Here is a 19,884-nt window from a genome sequence, read left to right as displayed (position 1 = left end):
GCTCAAGCGAGTCTCCTGCCTCCGCCTCCCAAGTAGCTGGGACCACAGGCGTCCGCCACAACGCCCAGCTATTTTTTGGTTGCAGCCGTCACTGTTGTTTGGCGGGTCCGGGCTGGGGATTCGAATCCGCCACCTTAGGTGTACGTGGCTGGTGCCTTAGCCGGTTGAGCTATAGGCGCTGAGCCTAACAAGAAATTTAATGTTAGTTTGTTACCTTAATTCAAGCTCTGACATTCTCGTAATGGCACACAAAAACACACAACAACAACAATGAACACCTCTCAGCAAGACAGTGCCATACTCATTGGCATGAACACAGCTCTGAGACACTGATATACCAAAGTCATGAAACCTCACCAAGCTGTTTTGTACAGAGCTGCCAACGTAAGTGCATGGTGGCCAGCTAATGAACTTAATCGTCTGGCCTTGTGCATATACGAATTCTCAAAAGTAGTGCACATGATTGTGATTTTAAAAAAAAACCTATAATGCCAATGCAAATAATCCTTGCTTTTTAGATGCCTTATACTCCTACAATGAGCAAAAGGAATACTATGGTAGGCCAAAGTCATGACTGTGAATTAAAAATTCACTCATGCTACCTGACATTTTACCAACAGTTCATCTAAGCTCCACCTATGTAAAGTGGCATTATCATACCCCTCTTGTGAAAAGATGACAAAATTTAAAAGCTAAAAAAAATTAAGTGAAGTACCCAAAGACACACAACCACAGCACAGAGCCTGGGATTGGACCCTAGCTCTTTCCACAGAACCATACTGATGCTGCCTTGACTTTGGAAAACAATGCCAAGTAAGCAAGGAAAGAGATTCTCTTGAGCAGTGCTGAATGAAGGAAGAAGGAAAACCGAAAGGGGAAAAGCATAGATGCCAATGCCTTAGAAACCTCTGTATGGGTCATGCCCTACCAAGAAAAGGAGTCACACACAAAGGGGGTTTCAAAGAAATTTTATAAAGAGACTACTTCTACAGGCCAGCGCAAGATCAAGGAAAGCTATGGCACTAGCAGCAGCAACAGAACAAGCAATCAAGGAAAACCATTATTACCCCAAGGCCTGAGGGGTGAAGAGCTAGGGGTGATGGTATAACTGGTACAAGGTTGAGAACTGGAGAGGTGGGGGCTGCCTGGGAGGAGCTATAGTTATAAGAGGACACAGCTATGGCCAAAAACATGGCCAGGTGGGGAGCTTCTCCCTTCTGCCTTCCAATTTCCTGCTAGTGCCTCCCTGTAGCTGAATCAAGTAGAAGGGAGCCCAAGCGTAAGGGAGCTCAGGTGATAGGTTCCATAGAGCTCAGCCTTCTAAGCTACAGAGCAGGGCATAGACAAGAGAATGGGTCGGGAGCCAACAAAATAACTTTCACGCCTGCAGAGATGGTAATCCCACCTTAAATATTTGTAGTGCCTTTACTGAGCTGCTTTCACTCTGGATTGAATACCAGGCTTCAAATTAAAATAATTGTTTCCATATAGCCAATTTCCTAAATCATACCACACTAACCCATGCTACCCCTTGTTCCTTGTTCCATCTTCTTACTCACCTGGCCAACAACCATAATGCCTACTTATTGTATGCCTTGCTTTTTCCCTTCACGCAAATAAATGCTCTAAATCTGTCTCAGATTTTGACAATGATTTGCCTCCTGGCTGCACTATTTTTCCTCCATGGCTTTGCACAATCACAACTCTTAAGGAAACACCTTATCCAGCTTAACTCTTCCCTTAATACTTAGATTTCTCATTTCTTGCAGCCCAATCAGTGTCTGGCCTGGTTCATGATGCCTTTAAAGGGAGAACTCAACCTCACAGACCCAAAGTCTGAGACACACCTCAGGAATAGCAAATAGAAGGGTTTATAGGCACATGGCACTTCCACTTCCTGACCAGCAAGCTAGCCAATAAGAAAGACTTCCTCCAAACAGAGAATGCTAGCCCAGGAAGCAGGATGGCAAGTATTCAAGGTGGGATTACCATCTCACCCACTTAATTGGAGCAGCTGTCCTCCCCTGAAGGTGATGTTCTATGCCTACACCATCTGCTGAGCTGCTGGGATTCCAGTCGTGGGATTGGCCAAATCTGTAGGCTATTTTCAGGTGAAACAAGGTTGATTACCTATCTGGTTTCCTTCCTAATCAAACATAAAAATGGTCCTCAGGACAGGCCTAAAGCCTGGGCCTTGTGAGAAGCACTTTTTTAGAAATTGGCCTTTCCTTCATCTCATTGTCATCATCTCTAGGATGCGTATAGGGTTGTTTTGCACCAACTGCTTCTATGGGGACAGGAGGCAGCCATGTAGTCAAAGTTGCCCTAGGAGCCAAAATAGTCATTAGGGAAGGAAGGCCATTAAAAAAACAAACACAGGGTGGCGCTGTGGCTCAAAGGAGTAGGGCGCTGGCCCCATATGTGGGAGGTGGCGGGTTCAAACCCAGCCCTGGCCAAAAATACTTGAAAAGGGCAAAGAAAACCCTCCTGCTGTATGTGTGTACCATCCAGTCAGGACCACCTACAGAATCTGAGGGACTCAATGCAAAATGAAAATGCAAGACCACCTATCAAAAAAATATTAAGAATTTCAAGAATCATTGAACTAAGCACAGGGCCATTCTAGCACAGAGGCCTGTGTAACTACACAGCCCACGTGTCCACGAAGCCAGCCTTGACTATGGTGGTACATTCCAACAGGGAACATCAGTGACGTGGGAAACCTACTTGCGTTTGCTTGCTGTGGCACCTCTTGATCTATGTACACAACTCCGTGGATTCTGCATCCTTGGTCATTGAAATAGCTTGCATTATTGATATCTTTACATTGACCACACCCCCATCTTCCTGTTACAACTAACACAGGGAGCAAAAAAGTGACCAATCCATTCGTACAGTCAGCACACTGCCAGGACCAGACTTTTATAAGGGTCCTGGAAGAAATGAAGAGCAAGTAGCTTTACAGAACTTGGCAATGCACTGCATCAAACAAGGCAGACACTCTTTCAAGCACCACTCCACAGAACCTTGGCTCCTAGAGCAAGCTAAAGAGTTTTGCCCAAGTTTGCTGATGCCTGTGAAAGCAGGAGGTATGGTCCCACTGGTGACAACCTCACCACAACCCCCCTCCACCGGTGAATTCAGTGGGACAATCAGCTCACGAGCAGCCTGTACCTGCTGACTAGTCTTGCTGGGATACCAGCCCAATCCACTTGTAGGGTTGAGAAAAAGCCCAAGCAGCTAGTGGTAGTTTTATTGAAAATTACTTTAGAACCTGACCCATCAAGAGGGAAGCTATAACACAAGTTTATCATATATTACTATAATTGGGGTGACTATATAAATTTATCACAGAAAACTGGAACCCTATTTATTATGCAAGGTAAATAGGCATATATGGTAACCTGACCTACAATCCCCTCACTATTTTCTTTTTCTTTCTTTTTTTTTTTTTTTATTTTGAGACATCACCCTTGGTAGAGTACTGTGGCATCATAACTCACAGCAACCTCAAATTCTTAGGCACAAGCAATCCTCCTGCCTCAGCCTCCTGACTAGCTGAGACTACAAGCACCTGCTACAGTGCTGGGTTGTTTTTTCTATTTTCAGGAGAGACGGGGTCTCCATCTTTCTCAGGCTGTTCCCAAACTCCTGAGCACAGGCGATCCACCTGCCTCAGCCTTCCAGAATGCTAGGGTTACAGGGGTGAGCCACAGGGCCTGGCCTCCCCTTGGGCAAGAAAGTAAGAGCAGAGCTAAAAGAATCTGTCCTAGCCGCCTTAGCCAAGCCACAGGTGTTTCTGTTGTCTGTATGCACTGTATACTAGGTTGTAACCTAGTAACTTCCTTGGACTTCCATTGCCTTTGAGGGCAGGTAGCCTGACTGGTCTCAAGGACACAGGTGAATCTGACCTTCCCCCTTGAGCCCAGGACCTTGAGGATGGTGTCATGTCTCTGTTTTATGACCCTCATGTGCACTCCTGCCCTGAAAAGTGGATAAAAGAGAGGCAATAGATTGAGTTGGGGGGGGGGGCTCAGTTTTGGAGACAACACTGGTCTTCCGAGTTCCCCCTGGCTGGAATAAACCAGTTTTCTCTAATCAACTGGTACTGGAGTCTTCTGTCTGCGTCAGTTTCCTGCTACACCCTCACTATTTTCTACTACTGTTTTACTCATACAATAGTAACTGTTCCCTGTCTTATATTTCTGCAGTTTTTTTCCTGCACAAATGACTTGCATACGTAGTTCATTTAACCTGTACGTGTGAAATATTACCCTACCACTGCTTGACTATCCCTCCAACTTTTGAAGTCATTTTGACTTAGTGTAGCTGAATTCTAGTTAATAACTTGTCTTTTCTTCCTCTGCAACAGTAGGCCTGACTAGAAAGAAATATCAACTGGTTATAATTATGTAAAATGAAGATTTTCTTCTCTAGTCAGTAAAATTCCAATCTTCCTTTTCTAAATGTTTTGTTGTTCCTGAAGATGAGTCCAATTTCTTAAATCAAACTTCTCAAAGAGCAATTAAACAATAATGATAAAGGCTAGGGTGGTGGCTCATGCCTGTGATTCTAGCAGTGTGGTAGGCCAAGGGGCAACCATCATTTGAGCTCAGGAGTTGGAGACCAGCCTGAGCAAGCCACATCTCCTAAAAAAAAAAAAAAAAAATTGTGGAGGGCACCTGTAGTGACCTACTTGGGAGGCTGAGGCAGAAGGATGGCTAGAGCCCAGAAGTTTGAGGTTAGAGTGAGCTATGATAATGACACCACAGGACTCTAGTCTGAGCAACACAGTGAAACTCTGTCTCAAAATAATAATAATAATAATAATAATAATTAGACTTAAAACTTACAGATGGGCAATCCAAAATTAATTCTTCAACAGATCCTATGTCCAGGCCAAGCTTTTCTGACAGAATTTCAAATATATATTTGTATGAAGGGTCAATTTTCAGCTTTCGGTTTTCCCTTGCATCTCTAAATCTTGCCTAAAGAATGAAAACCACATATAAAAATTGGCATTATGTAGGGGGAAAAAATATTTTATTTATAATAAAAGTGATATACATGAAAAATCTTATTAGAAGCAAACCTGTTTCTCTTTTAATGTTTCCTGAAGATTTGGAATACCACTCATACTTCGGCGATATTTAGACGATCGACGAGGAGACAAAGAAAGCATTTCAGAGAGCACTGATTGAGCAGGGCGCGGCTGGGGCCTAGCTCGATGTCTATCTAGCGCCTTCTCTTCTGGAAGAATTTCCTCTTCTTCGCTAGGAATGAGGTTCCGAAAGTCAGTACCTTCCGCGGGAAGAGGGAATTCTGCACCAGCCTCCTCTCCTGGAGGGGGCGGGGCCTCTTCTTCCGGAGGGGGCGGGGCCACATCTTGCGAAAGGTCTGCCTCTTCTGTTGAGGGAGGAGCCTCTTGTGCCGCCTCAGGAGGGACGCTTTCACTGTCAGTGTTTTCCATCGTCTCCTCCCGCAGAATACCTTAAACACCAAAACCTGGAATTATAAAATGTTCTCTTTTAAAACTGTACAATAAATTCGGTGTTGTGTGTTTTTATTCCTCTCCTGAAAATAAGAGAAGTAGCAAAGTCATCTTTCTCTCCCTTAGCATATATGTGATGAAGCTAGGTTTACAGGGCTACAGAGATGATTTGGGACACACACACACACACCACATCACACACACCCTTTGGTTTTTTCAAACTCTAAGTGCTGCTCCTGAATACAGTCCCAGAAGACTGTCCCTCCACACACATCCAATCCCTGCCATCGAAACCACTCCAACTGATGGGAGGGCACCTGTAAGGTGCTTAGTGCTGAAAAAAGATTGACAGCTACTGCACTAGAGGACTGACTGGAGATCACTGTCAAGATACTGATCGTGCAATAGCCAAGCACAGAACTACGCCAGCTTGAAATGGGCCTTGCTTCAAGGAACAGTGTGATACAACACAGGTAATCAATCAGACATCCAACTGTCCAGCCACCTCATCTATGTGAGCATAACCAGAAGCCCACAAAAGCATAAAACATCCTCTTAACATCCAAAATAGATACCCCAAGTCCAAACAAAGTTTATACTGAAACATAATTGTGATATTCATTGAAGTGATGGTACCACATACAGTATAAATCTTCCCTATCTAATCAGAAAAGCTCTAATTTTAAAGAAGTGTAGCAGTTATCATGAGCTGATAACCATGAAAGTTAGGGTACACCAATGGAACAGGAGGAAATGTCACTTACAGACAAAAGTCATATTGTAGGGCATTATGAAGTCTGCATCAAAATAAACAAGTTTCAGGATATGACTAAAATCCAGACACCAGAATAATAGTAAATACTTGAAGACCAAAGGATACATTCCCAAGAAGACAAGAAGCCAGAGAAAGAGGCTTTCTAATGAGCAATGCTGAGGACGCAGATGCAGACCTGGGCTAAGTAAGTTGGAGCTTTCTATGGCAGGACACCAGCAGACATGACTCAGAGACAGTGTATCACCTACACCCCACAACTGCCCTCTCCAAGTTTTCCAAAGAACTCATAAACAGCTGAAATTGTTTTCTTTGATACCCTTAGTTGGCCTACTCAAAGATAAAAATACCCAAACTGACCTATCTTTAAGCTACCAGGTTACCCTCCCACCTGTGGGTGTTAGTTACAGCAGGATCTTTGGCTCAGTTCGTTCCAAGGACTCTGCTGGCAAAAGCTCAGGTCCTACGACCTTTTGTACTGAAAGCAGTACACAGTAAAAAAGGTCCAGAATGACCAGCTGTAAAGATAAAGTTAGCTAAGCAGGAATAGAGAACAGGGTAAATCATACGTTTTTTGACCTTGGATATTTTGAAGATTGCCAGCTTTGCATGCCTAAGGATGAATTAATATCCATTGGGAACTCCGTTAGGGGCCGCACTTCTTGCCATCCGCTTAGCATGTGAAGTTGCTGGCCTCCCTGGGCACTTTGGTTGTCTTTGCACAGCCCAGAAGTGTTTCCTTCATTGCGTAGCTCCCAAAACTTTTCAACCCACACCTACCCACCCCCAAATGTGTAAACATGAACTATTGTTCCCAAACTGTCCACAGTATTTTAAAATCCTACCTCTCTCTTTCCTGTCTTTTATAAATCCTAGTTTTTGCCTTTAATCCTTGACCCCAATCAAATGTCTATCATCTTCACATGTGTAAAATAACTCAAATAATTAAATGTATGTTTTTGGGTTATTATTAGACATGAGGAAGATCTACAACACCAGGATTTGTGTGCACATTACGTTCTTAACCCTTAAAATTGGCGTAGAGCAGTTGGTCATACTATTTATAACTCAGGAACGAGTATGTAAGATACCTGTTAGTGAAGTCAGCCAATTCCCTGTCAGTCTGCTCCAGTTGACACTTTTGAATCCTACAAAGCAATTCACTTTACTCAGTAAGAGAATCTTTGCATCTTTTCTCCAAGAATATTGATAAGGAGCATGGTCATCTGTGTTTTGCAACCAAAGCAAAGTTTGATTTAGTATCAGTGGTAAACATATGTACTAATGGAGCTCAGTAGGACCAGGGAGCTTCCCTGGAGGCAATCAGTGCTCTTCGTAGGGCCATACAACTATTTAAACCATCAAGAAAAGGCAAAAATGGAATCATAATATCTGCGTAAGAAGTCAAGGTAGAGGCCAGTGTGGTGGCTCCTGCCTGGAATCCTAACACTCTTGGAGGCTAAGGAAGGACGGTTGCTAGAGCTAAGGAGTTTGAGACCAGCTAGAGCTAAGGAGTTTGAGACCAGCTAGAGCTAAGGAGTTTGAGACCAGCTAGAGCTAAGGAGTTTGAGACCAGCCCGAGCAAGAGCGAGACCCTGTCTCTACTAAAAACGGAAAAATCTTTTTGATATATTGATTTCCCTTCCTTGGCAATATATACCCAGCAATAGATTGCTGAGTCATATGGTAGTTCTATTTTCCGTTTTTGAGGAATGAGTAGACATTTCTGAAAGAAGATATACAAATAACCAATAAGCACATGAAAAGATGTTCCATATTATTAGTCCTCAGAAAAATGCTAATCAAAGTCACAATGAGATACCATTTTAGAGCCAGCAGGATAGCAATAAAAAATAATAAATAGTGCTGGCAGGAATGCGAGAAAGTGAAACCTTCACCCATTGCTAGTGAGAATGTAAAATTGTACAGCCTCTGTGCAGAACGGTTTGGCAGTTCCTCAGACAGCTAAACATAGAATTACCATATGACCCATCAATTCCACTCATAGATGGAACTCCAATAGTGATTCCACCCAAGAGAATGAAAAACACATATCTACACAAAAATGTGTATATATATGTTCAGAGCGGCATTAGTCACAACAGGCAAAAAGTGGAAACAAACCAAATGTCCACCAACTGATGAACAGATAAACAAAGCACGGCATGTCCATTTAAATACTATTCAGTCCTAAGAAGGAATGACAGACTGTTAAACGCTGCCACATGGATGAACCTTGGAAACATCACACTAAGGGAAAGAAGCCAGACACAAAAGACTATATATTGTGTGATTCCATTCACATAAAATGTTCAGAAAAGACAAATGCACAGAGACAGAAAGTAGATTAGTGGTTGCCAGGGGGTATGGGTAAGGGAGAAATTGTGACTAAGTGTTAATAGCCATGATGGGTTTTTTATGTTTTTTGTTTTGTTTTGTTTTTTTGTGAGATGGAGTCCCACTTTATCAGCTCACAGCAACTTCAAACTCTTGGGCGTAAGCAATTCTCTTGCCTCAGCTTCCAGAGTAGCTGGGACTACAGGTGCCTGCCACAATGCCCAGCTATATTTTGGCTGTAGTTGTCATTGTTGTTTGGCAGGTCCAGGCTGGATTCGAATCCACTAGCTCTGGTGTATGTGGCTGGCGCCCTAGCCGCTGAGCTATAGGCGCAGAGCCGGCATGGGTTTCTTTTTCTTTCTTTTTTTTTATAACCAAGTGAAAAACAATTTTATTACTACACAGATTTTCATGGGGGATAAAGATATCTACATGTTATACAGATTTCAGTGACTCAAAGTCCAAGGTAGAATAATTTTTTTAACTTAAGACCAGGAAAACCTTAGAAGGTAAAAACAAATGATCATAAAATAAATGCTATTATAATGTTACTAGTAATTAAAAAAAAGTCCTGGTTTTGAGAAATAGTAATCTACCTTCAAAATATATGCTAATACTAGACAAAGGGGGACAAAAATTTAAGAGCCTCCTCTTTGTTGTCTTGTTTCTTCAGTGTGGGAAGAAATTAATTCACTTTGAGATTTCTGAAAGATTTATTAAAGTTCAGCAGCATGAAGAGTAGACAAGAACTTTTCTATCTACAATCATCAGCAAGAAGCTGAAAAGAACCTATTAGTTCCATTTATCTTGGATGATTTTCTATGACCGGTTACTACTGTCCAAGGAAGGAGGCCATGGGGTCATCTGGCCTCTGACGTTTCATTCTTCAGGCCTCCATTTCCTCTTCTGTGGGTTCCCAAGTTTCACACATGCTGTCGTAAGGCCGCTTCCTCTCATCAGTCTGCATGATCTCCTTGACGTGCAGAAGTCGGGCTTCCTCTGCATTCAGTGCCTTTTTCAATTTTTCAGGTTTCTTTTCTTCATCATCACTATCTGAACTGCTCTTTCAGTGCTTCTTTTTTTTCTTCTTTTTCTCCTCTTTTAGTTTTTCCTGATGCAGTTCCATAAGGGTTTGAGGCTTCTTTATAGATTCTTTCCCAGTTGTATTATTCATAATACTTTCCTCTGAATTAATAATCTCCTTCCCGACTTCTCCAGTACAATAGGAATATTTGAAAAAAGAGTGACAGCACTTGTATTCCCATTGGCCTTCTTTCCAGTAGGATCCCCAGATATGTGTATGATTGTTGATCTTCACATCCTCCTCGTACTTGGAACGGGCAACAGCCCGTTCCTGTCCTTTGATCACCGTCCCATGTCTTGAGTACTCTACGTAGTCTTGTTTGGGCTAAAAGCAACTCAGGTGGAGGGGCATCCTAATGTTCTTGGCCACCATCCTTTTCCAGGATGCTTTCTTTTTGCTGTTCTTTGAAGTCTTCTTTTTGACTTTGAAGGACTTATACAACAGCTCTAGTTTTGTAGGATCTGTCTGTAGATGTACTTCAGAACCCTTGTCATAGGCTTCCCAAGCAAACAACTGTGTCTGAGCCATTGAAATGGTGTCTCCTGTGTATCTAACGAAGTTATCTCCCGCATAACTCACTTCATCTGGGTTCTTTCCAGCATTGGCATAAGGATTCTCTCTCATTGCTCTAGTTTTTGGATCATAGTAGGCAGAACTTGGATCTAAATTCCTTAAATATTTTGCAATATCTTCTCTAATCCTGAGCTTCTGGACAGTAATTCGTCTCTTAGAGTCAAAATTCTGCCCAGGTATGTCAATATCATCTGCATATTTATCTTCATCCTCATCTTCACTATTATGATCTTTTTCCGTCTGTGAATTTGGTTCCTCTTTTCCCCATTGGTGTTTTGGAGAATTAGCCTGTTCTACTAATTCTCCTGAGGCTAATTCTTCTTGGGAGTTTCTGGGTTTTCAACGTTCGTTTTGCCAGATCAACTTCGGCATATTCTTCTACAATTTTCACGTGTTCTTCAGGATTGTAGCCATTCCAGCGATCCCTCTTCCCATCATAGTCAAACATCAGTTGAGGCTGCGCAAGCTCCTTTGCGGTACTTTGTAGTTATGGAATTCTCTTTTACTCCCCTCTTGGACCATTCTCCGGATGAGCTGTATTGCTTTTGTTTCTCTGGTTGTGGTCTCTGGTGCTTTAAAGTAGGTCTTTTTGATGGATCAATAGACCATGGTACTGAAGAAATATACTGAGGAATATGAGGGTTGATGTCTTTTCCTTCTTCATCAACTTCTGCAGGAGCATTTCCCAATTTTTGCTGTTCTTCTAGCTCCTTCTTCTTTCTCCAGTCCTCTCTGGTCATTTTCTTTGGTTCTTCCAAACTCACTTCCTTAGACCCTGACAAGGGTGCAGCATTAACTGCATCTACAGCTGCAGCTGACATGGTTACCTGGTGTCCTCCGGTCCCACCACAGCCGACCCCAAAACCATCTGACAGAAATAAAGCCAATCTCGTAACATTTACTTCCCGACGTCCCACTGTCTTCGGCAGCCCGGTTTCTTTTTCAAGTGATGGAAATGTTCCGGTCTTAGCAGTTGTCATTAAACAACACCATGAATATAATAAAAACTAGTGAACATGGTGAACTTTACCTTAAGCATCTCTCAATTTCACAAATACTATTAAAAAACAAAAACACAGTCAGGCATGGTGGTCCGTGCCTATAATCACTGATGGCTTCTGAAAAAAACCTCTTTGAAACGAAACAAGAGACAATGGTAAAAAGAGGCAGAACCACTTTAGGCTTTAACCTACCTGTCTGCGTCAGTATTTCCCCTTTACTCAGCAGTTGTTTATAATTTTTCAAAGAAAGGGTATTAAAGGCTAAAAACCCTTAATTTAGTCTTGAATATTACCAGTTAGGTTAAGCAAGATCTATGGTTACTAAGGTCAGGCTGAACTCATAAACTTGGAAAAGGAAATCTGAAACCAAGTAAAAAAGGAAACATAAAAAGAAAATAAGAAGGAAAATCCAGGAAGAAGACAGAAAGTAGAATGAGGAGAATGAAGAAAGGGTTCCTCCCTCCATTTCCACAGGTTCAAAGTGATCTGAGTCACTATTACGTGCCCAAGACTATGATATTTACTCTGGGAGAAAAAAAAAACAATACAAGGCTGGACATAGAGGTTCACTCTATAATTCCAGCATGTTGAAAGGCTAAGGTTGGAGGGCTGATTGAGGCCAGTAGTTTGAGATCAGCCTGGACAACATAGCAAGATCCCATCACTACAAAAAATTTAAAAATTAGCTGGGTACAGTGGCTAATGCTTCAAGACTCTTGTCTTGACAAGTCCAGCCTTATCTGGGAGATAAAGTAATCTACATGAATCAGTGCTAAATTGTGAGGTTCTACTGAAAAAATAATTTAGAGAAGGAAAAAGTTAGTGTGAACAAAACAGACAAAGAAGATTTCATGAAGGATTTGGACATTAGTTGGCCTTGAAAGATGAGTAGGCTTCAGTAATAAGCAGAGGAAAGAAATCTAAAGAGAGAAGTTACAGAGATAAATCTACCAAAAGGTACGAATAGGTCACAATGGGGAGGATTTAATTGGAAAAAGTATAGAATTATGCCATTTTGTACTCATTCTTCCAAAAGATCAGAAAAACACGGATTCAGAATCAATTAAAATAAATAAGTAATAAATGTGGTTTTTACACAAGAAGAGAACATTCTCATGTTAATTCTTCTACCCCAGTGCTTTTTTTCCCCCCAGCTCTCCAAAGTAGGTGTGGTTGCTGTTGTTGTTTATTCTCCTAATTAGGAATTGGTCAAGTTTATAATAAAGTACATTGAAAGAAGCTGTGAGTTACTCTGCTCATATGGTAGTCTCTTAAACATAATCTATAGTCTCAACGCAAGTAAATATTATAAATAGATACTTTCTACCTCTGTATGTGTCAACTTACCTCAGGTTCTTTGGGATTTGTGTAAAGCTGTTTAAGGGAAGAAAAAAAAATACAGCATTTAATTTCTGAAACTTACTAGATTTTTCCTCACAGAGTATATGTTCTATGTAAAGAGTTCAATTTGTATTCCATAAATTAAGGGCTGAATTACACAGTATTGTTCAAACTAGGGATAAGATAACCTCTTATTTTATGACCCTAACCAGTCTCTATAGTTAATACTCTGTGAACAATGGAAATTGATAATCAAGCATTAATCTCTTCCCCAGCTATTAAAAATGGATTATAATTTATTACATTAATAGTTTACATTTTTAAAAAATCATATATCTAAAACTCCCAAAACAAATGAATACATGACCACTACCAAAATAAATAAATACATGACTACAAAGACCTGAGATTTTTGCTTAGGAAAGTTGTAGAATTCTTCCTCTATAAAGTACCATAATTTGAGATGCATTTTCTACATGATTTTTGAGTGTAAAATCTTACTTGGCATGTAATAAACTCTAAATGCTAAAATACCAGCCTTTACTTCCAAAAAGTGACACAATTGTTAAATTTTAAGTTAGAAAATCTATACAACTATTTTACAGAGAGGAATTCCTAAAAACTGTAGCAAATTTTTTTTTTTGAGATAATCTCATTATGTTGCCCTCGGTAGAGTGCTATAGCGTCACAGTTCACAGCAACCTCAAACTCTTTGGCTTAAGTGACTCTCTTGCCTCAGTCTCCCAAGTAGCCAGGACCACAGGTGCCAGCCACGCTGGCCACTTTTTGTTGTTGTTGTTGTTGTTGTTGTTGCAGCTGTCATTGCTGTTCAGCAGGCCCCAACCTGGCTCAAACTCCTGCCAGCATCGGTGTATGTGGCCAGCAACCCTCCCTGAGCCACGGGCACCAAGCCTGCAGCAAAATTTTTAATAGTACATAGCTGAAATGAAAAAATATTAGCAAATATATTAACTTACCATATATACATATTGTATATGTATGTATGTATGTTTGTGTACACACACAAGGTTGTTGGTTCATTGCAACATGTTTGTAACAGCAAAAACAAGCAAAGAAACCAAACACACGTGGGAAACAATCAAGATATTCCTTGATTGGAATTTTCTGCTCCTGGATCAACTAAAGTACCCATTGTACTGTACTACTGTCATTCAATAAAACTTTAATGCAGACATTAGCAGTAAAAAGAATGAGGTATGGCTATATATGCAAATATGGAAATCTCTCTAAGACATTACTATATTTTTTAAAAGCAAGGTACAGTACAGTGCATAATGATACCACATGTATAAATTTTTTAAAGTGTATATGTGCAATATGTACTATTTCATCAATTCTAAGATGCACGCTTAAAGGTTTAATTGGCAGCATTTTTTTCCCTTTCCCAGCATTTTTATCTCTATGCAATATGTAAAGACATAAAATATCTAACTCGTATTTACATAATTGCATAAATTGCAATCAGTAATAGTTTAGATTTGATAAAGTGCATTATGAGCTTTCCAGGTGGAATAGACAATAAATTATTTAAAATGATCACTTTGAGTGGAAGAGACTGGAGGAGGCAAGTAGGAGAAGAATTTTACTTTTCAAATTTCTAGCTCTCGGTATGATCTCTTTAAAAAATCGTGTACATGGCTCGGCGCCTGTAGCACGGTGGTCATGGCGCCGGGCCACATACACCAAGGCTGTAGGGTTCAAACCCGGCCCGCGCCAGCTAAACAACAATGACAACTGCAACAAGAAAATAGCCAGACGATGTGGCGGGCACCTGTAGTCCCAGCTACTTGGGAGGCTGAGGCAAGAGAATTGCTTAAGCCCAAGAGTTTGAGGTAGCTGTGAGCTGCGACGCAACAGCACTTTACCTAGGGTGGCATGGTGAGATTCTGTCTCAAAAATAAAATAAAACATTAAAAAAATATGGTATGTATGTATGTCACGTACAATAACATACAATATATGCATTTTTTTCATACATCTCTCAGGAGTTAAAAAGATCAACACTTGTTCACCTCCCAGCCCTCTCTCTTCCACAGGTAACTCACTGCCACATGCAGCCATTTTCAATCCCCACCACTCCTGCTCCTTAAGTTCAATTTCGGGGGTCAAGTGAACTTGCATAAAGTCATCCGTAGCCATTTTTAGGAGTAACAGGATATTGGACCCCTCCGCACCTGGAAACCCTGCAGTCAGCAAGCAAAGTCTACTATGTGCTGATTCAACCACGTCCCTTTTTCTTGTACCCACTCGTGTAAGCCCAGCCCTGACCGCGCTAGCTAGTTCACGGTTCCCGGGGGCTTCTGCGCGCTTGGCCACTGTGGCTACGCCGAAGACCTGCAAGCCGCTCCAGAGCAAAGCGCGTGAATTGGGACGACGGACTGTTAAAGTGGATAAAAATGAGTTAGCAAAGGGCAGAGAACGCCAGCAGGAGAGAGATTTCTGGAAAAAGCAAAAACTTGATAAAGAAGATGTCATATAGGGCCAGCGCCTGGCCCTATATGCTGGAGGTGGCGGGTTCAAACCCAGCCCTGGCCAAAAACTGAGAAAAAAAAAAAAAAAAGTGCCGTCTAAGTCAGATCTGAGGAGAGGATGGGCGAGGAGGGGGAGCATTCTAAAAGGAGGTGGGGATAGCGGAGCAAAAGGTGGCAAGCAGGAGAAGGCACTGCTGGCTGGAAAAGGTACCAATTCCGGCCAGTGAGAAGGATCGAGGAGCAGAAAGTAAGACTGGAGGGACAGGAATTTTGCCTGTTTTGCCTGTTTTGGAGCAGAACGCTCCTGGGTTCAGCTCGCAGAGCCGGGACACTGAATCTCAGCGAGGACTCGGGTCGGGAAGGCGGGCGAGGGGCTCCGGGGGCGCCGGCCCGGCCCGCCGCTCACTCACCGCCCAGCCACGTCCGCAGCTCCGCTCCCCGCCTCGACGGCCACCCAGCGACTCTCGGCCGTTGGGAGTACGAGAGGGGTTCGCTCCGGGACGCCCCGCGCCGCGGTGCCGGGCTGCGGGGCGTGCTGGAGGGGCTCGGGCTCCCCCGGAGAGAACTCCACTGCGGAGCCTGGGGGCCTGGGGCTCGGAAGAGCGGCTTCCTGGAGATGGAAATCGGGGCGGGGGTAGCAAGTGCAGAGCGACGGGAGGATGCCGGCGTTTGCTTCGAGGATATTGCCGTGGGAAATAAGTAAATATGTAAAATAATGTGTTCGGACCAGAGCAGTGCCTGTAAGCAGTGCAGTGCCTAGCACTCTGGGAGGAGAAGGCGTGAGGATCCCTTGAGCTCAGAAGTTCGAGACCAGCCTGAGCAAGAGCGAGATTTCCCCCCACACCCCCACCCCATCCCCATCTCTAATAAATATAGAAAAACTAGCCGGGTATGGTGGCTTCCACCTATAGGCCCAGCTACTTGGGAGGCTAAGACAGGAGGATTCTCGTACCCAGGAGTTTGAGGTTGCTGTGAGGTAGGCTGACGTCTAGGCACTCTAGACAGGGCGACAGAGTGAGCCACTGTCATTCATAGATAGATAGATACCGACGGACAGACGGACGGACGGACAGATGATAGCTATTTCCATGACCTTCAGACCTTCACAGTTTCCAAAGTTACTTAGTGTTTCCCTTGAGGATATAAAATGCTTCCTGGTGAGTTGGTTTGCTCAGAAACCTGTGGTGATGCAGAGAACAGAAAGACTGAGAAAAACTGACTTCTTCCAAGTCCATCCCACCCCTCCTTCCGGTATAGTCCTGCTTTTCCCCGACAGGGTGCAACGCTCCTTTTTAGTTAGATGTGTCCACTAAACAAACAAAAAAAAAAAAAAAAAAAAAAAGGCTTTAAAAAGAATTAAAGTTGGTTTTATTCAGAAGTCCTACCGAGGGAGAGGACAGAGTTCCTGTTACACCTCTCCAAAGTAGAGCTGCGACCCCTAGTTTACCTACAGATGGTCCAAAGTAGAGTCACGACCCCTAGTTTATGTACAGATGGTCCAAAGTAGAGTCACGACCCCTAGCTTATGTACAGATGGCAGCTGACCTCCACATGTGCTGGGAAGTTTTTTAGAGCAAGACCTCATCAGATGCAAGTGTACATCTGGTTATGGATTACAGAGGCATGCTCATTAATCCCATCAGACATTATCTCACATGTGCAGGAAGAGGCAAGGGCTAGGATCATTAAACTTACCTTCTCTAAAAATGCAGGCATTCAGGAAAGAGAGTGGGAACGCTGGCTCTATCCTTCTTACTGTCTTCAGGGCATTCTTCCAGAAGGCTGAGCTCCCTCACTGAGTCAGGGCTTTGTGTGTGCAATTCTACTGGCAAGTATTATAGAATGAGCAAGCAGCTTCCTGGGTTGGCTACCTTGCCTGACAAGTGTTAAAGTTAATCTTTGCATATAGAGCAGATCAATGTAAAATGAGGACTGGAGGGTCTAAAAACTGGGGGGCGGGGGGGGAAGCCATCGATGAACATAAAAATCACAAATAAAGTTAAATAAGGCATGGTCCATCCATATTAAGAGACATTATGCAGTGAATATATAGTACAATTAGGGAGGGAGTCAGGTCCTGCAAATACTTGCTGAGTGTGCCAAACTACAAGACTTAACCTCCCTTTGACCCTTAGCAACTTCCTTAGCTAATTAATCTGTAGGAAACTAAATAGGTCACAGTGACCACTCCATCAGAAGGCAGTGCAATTGCTCACTGCCCAAAGAAGAGAACTAGCTTATTGACTGCTTGCTACAAAAGACCCGGAGGCCTTAGTCTAGGTTCCTTTGCTGCCTCACAATCCAAGGTCTGCATCTGGGTCCATGAATTGCCCAGTGGGACTTGGGGGGGGGGGGGAACTGGCCTTCCACACAATACTACTGCCACTTATTGGGCTCTGAGTAATAAACATTCTCCCTCTTGTCCATTGAGTTCCACTGCCTGCTTTTGGCATTTAGGAAACTGTAGCAGGTTTTACACTTGCTACTGTTCCCTGTGAGAGGTTCATCTATATATACTGATATGATAAGAAACAAATTACAAAATATCACATCCCATAGAAAGCCTTAAATATATTCATTCATATGCCTTAACCTAGAAATTTCTCTTTTGAAAATATATTGTTGGAGGACAGAGCATAGGGTTAAAAGTGCTAGGCACTAGGAACAGAGTAATCTGGACAAAAGCCAATAATAGCTGCTGACCACGAGTAACGAAAGCAATATTCCCTACACACAGCATACTGTCCCAGCCGTGAGGCATATATTAGCAGTGATAAGATTAAGGCAAGGCAGAAGTAAAGTAAATAAGATGTGTAAGGAGTTCAAATATGCAGTTAAAGAAAAACTACTTTTTTTTTAACCTTAACTCTCTGCTTGAAGCCTTCTGATGTACTGTATTTTTTCATGCCTGAGATTTCTTTTTTTTTTGGCTGGGGCTGGGTTAGAACCCACCACCTCCAGCATATGGGACCGGCACCCTACTGCTTGAGCCACAGGCACCACCCCATGCCTGAAATTTCAATAAAAGCCAATGAGGAACATTGCAGGGGGCTGCACCCTATTTTCTCCTTGTGGAGTATTTGCTGGTGTTGGCCTCCCTGGGTCCTTCAGTTCAAGGCAAATGGACTGAGTAGGATGTTATTTACTTTGGGTCAAGTTGCACTGACACATTGTAAAGAAATAATGCTAAATATGGATAGACATTTTGTTCTAAAGATATATGTTGTTGCACTAGGTTTGTGCCACCATGATCCATGTGATAGTTTCATTAACTCTGGCAGAAAACCAGGTTCATGGAATACTGCCAAATGATAGCACTCCTGAGAATGCCTGGGATACAGGAAAAATAAACCTTCCACAGAGTTCTCTTGAGGCTTAATAGAAAGTAAACACTGTGCAGCACATATATAAGACATTAAGTGCCCAAGACTCTGAAAATACATGAAGGAATATACTTGTATATAAAAAATATTTAGCACAGTAATATGTGGTAATGGCTTAATCAATGTTGGCTGTTAATAGCAGTAGTTCTGTGATAGGGAATATAGTGAAGAAAAATGCTGAACTGATAATCAAGTACACTGAGTTAGTTCTGGGACTATGCTACACAACAAATAACTAATTAGTTGACTAGCCCTCAGATTATGAAACTACTCTAGTCCTGGGTATCCTCATTTGTAAACAGAAATGAGAGAATTCAGATAATCTGTGAAGTCCCTTCCAGTTCCAAAAATCTATAACTCCATGATGAGTTTGGTTTCAAGCCTCATCAACTGAGAGAAAGATGATACTATTGACAGAAATAAAAATCTCAAAACAACCAACTGGAAATGTCCAGATGTTATAGGCAGTCTGTAATTAAAGAACACAGAGTATCACTATTTGTTATGCTGTAATTTTCCTAACATACCACATGATTACATTATCAAATAACTTAAGTAGCCAGCCATTCAAGTAAAATATATACATTGAATAACTATTCACAGGTCATCTCTAAAGCTTTCTTCCAGGATTATCAGCTTGTGGCTTTAACACTACATTTATATCTTGTTTAGTTGTCAATTCTATTAGGAAAACAAAAAACAAACAACAACAAAGAAACTCTGCCAATGCAGAAACCCAAAACACCTGGCAGCAAGAGTCCAAGGAACTAATAAAATGATATTCTTTAAGGAAAATAAAGGTAATTGCAAAAGTATTTTAAACATACTCTCAGCAGATTTCCTAATATTATTACTAAAAAAAGGAAAACCAGGTATATGTCCCTTTTAATGGGTTATATTGTGTTTCCTCCCCGCTCCCCAGTATGTCCAAGTCTTAACAGTTAATCTCAGCACCTGTGAATGTGACCTACATTAGGGTGAGTCTTAAATCTATGACTGGTGTCTTTATAAGGAAAAGGGAAGGAGGCTGCAGGTGCTGAAATGGAGCAGAGAGCCACAGGAAGACTGAGGCAGAGATTGGAGTTATGCTGCCACAAACCGGGGAACTCTGGGAGCCACCAAAAGCTGGAAGAGGAAAGGAAGGATTTTCCCTCAGAGCCTTCACAGGGAACACGCCCAGCCAATACTTGATTTCACACTTCTTGCCTCCAGAATTGTAAGAGAACACATTTTGTTGTTTTAAGTCACCACATTCATGGTAATTTGTTACACCAGCCCTGGAAAAATTAACACACCCCTTCTACCAAAAAAGGAAACTAAAATTTGTCAGAACCAATATGAAATCACTAGTATTTAAAACAAAACAAAACGGCTCGGCGCCTGTGGCTCAAGCGGCTAAGGTGCCAGCCA

General features: G+C 42.2%; 1 protein-coding gene and 1 pseudogene across 2 annotated transcripts in view; both read right to left on the bottom strand.

Annotated features, from left to right (window-relative positions):
• Positions 1 to 5,470, bottom strand: part of DNAH8 (dynein axonemal heavy chain 8) — a 294,583-nt gene extending 289,113 nt beyond the window's left edge. Inside the window, exons 1-2 of the mRNA XM_003789318.3 lie at positions 5,093 to 5,470; positions 4,854 to 4,988 (exon numbers count right to left, since the gene is read on the bottom strand). Of these exons, the coding sequence (XP_003789366.3) occupies positions 4,854 to 4,988; positions 5,093 to 5,470 (513 nt within the window). The remainder of the gene's footprint in view (positions 1 to 4,853; positions 4,989 to 5,092) is intronic.
• Positions 5,471 to 9,432: 3,962 nt separating this feature from the next.
• On the bottom strand, positions 9,433 to 11,144 carry LOC100963614 (annotated as a pseudogene). Its single transcript, XR_153521.3, has one exon. The product of XR_153521.3 is annotated as a pre-mRNA-splicing factor SLU7 pseudogene (transcript).
• Between the last annotated feature and the right edge of the window lie 8,740 nt (positions 11,145 to 19,884).

The sequence above is a fragment of the Otolemur garnettii genome, unplaced genomic scaffold, assembly GCF_000181295.1.
Source record: "Otolemur garnettii isolate 467f Iridium unplaced genomic scaffold, OtoGar3 scaffold00031, whole genome shotgun sequence".
Lineage (NCBI taxonomy): Eukaryota > Metazoa > Chordata > Mammalia > Primates > Galagidae > Otolemur > Otolemur garnettii.
The sequence above is the reverse complement of the archived record's forward strand: the minus strand, read 5'-3'. Positions and strand labels throughout refer to the sequence as shown.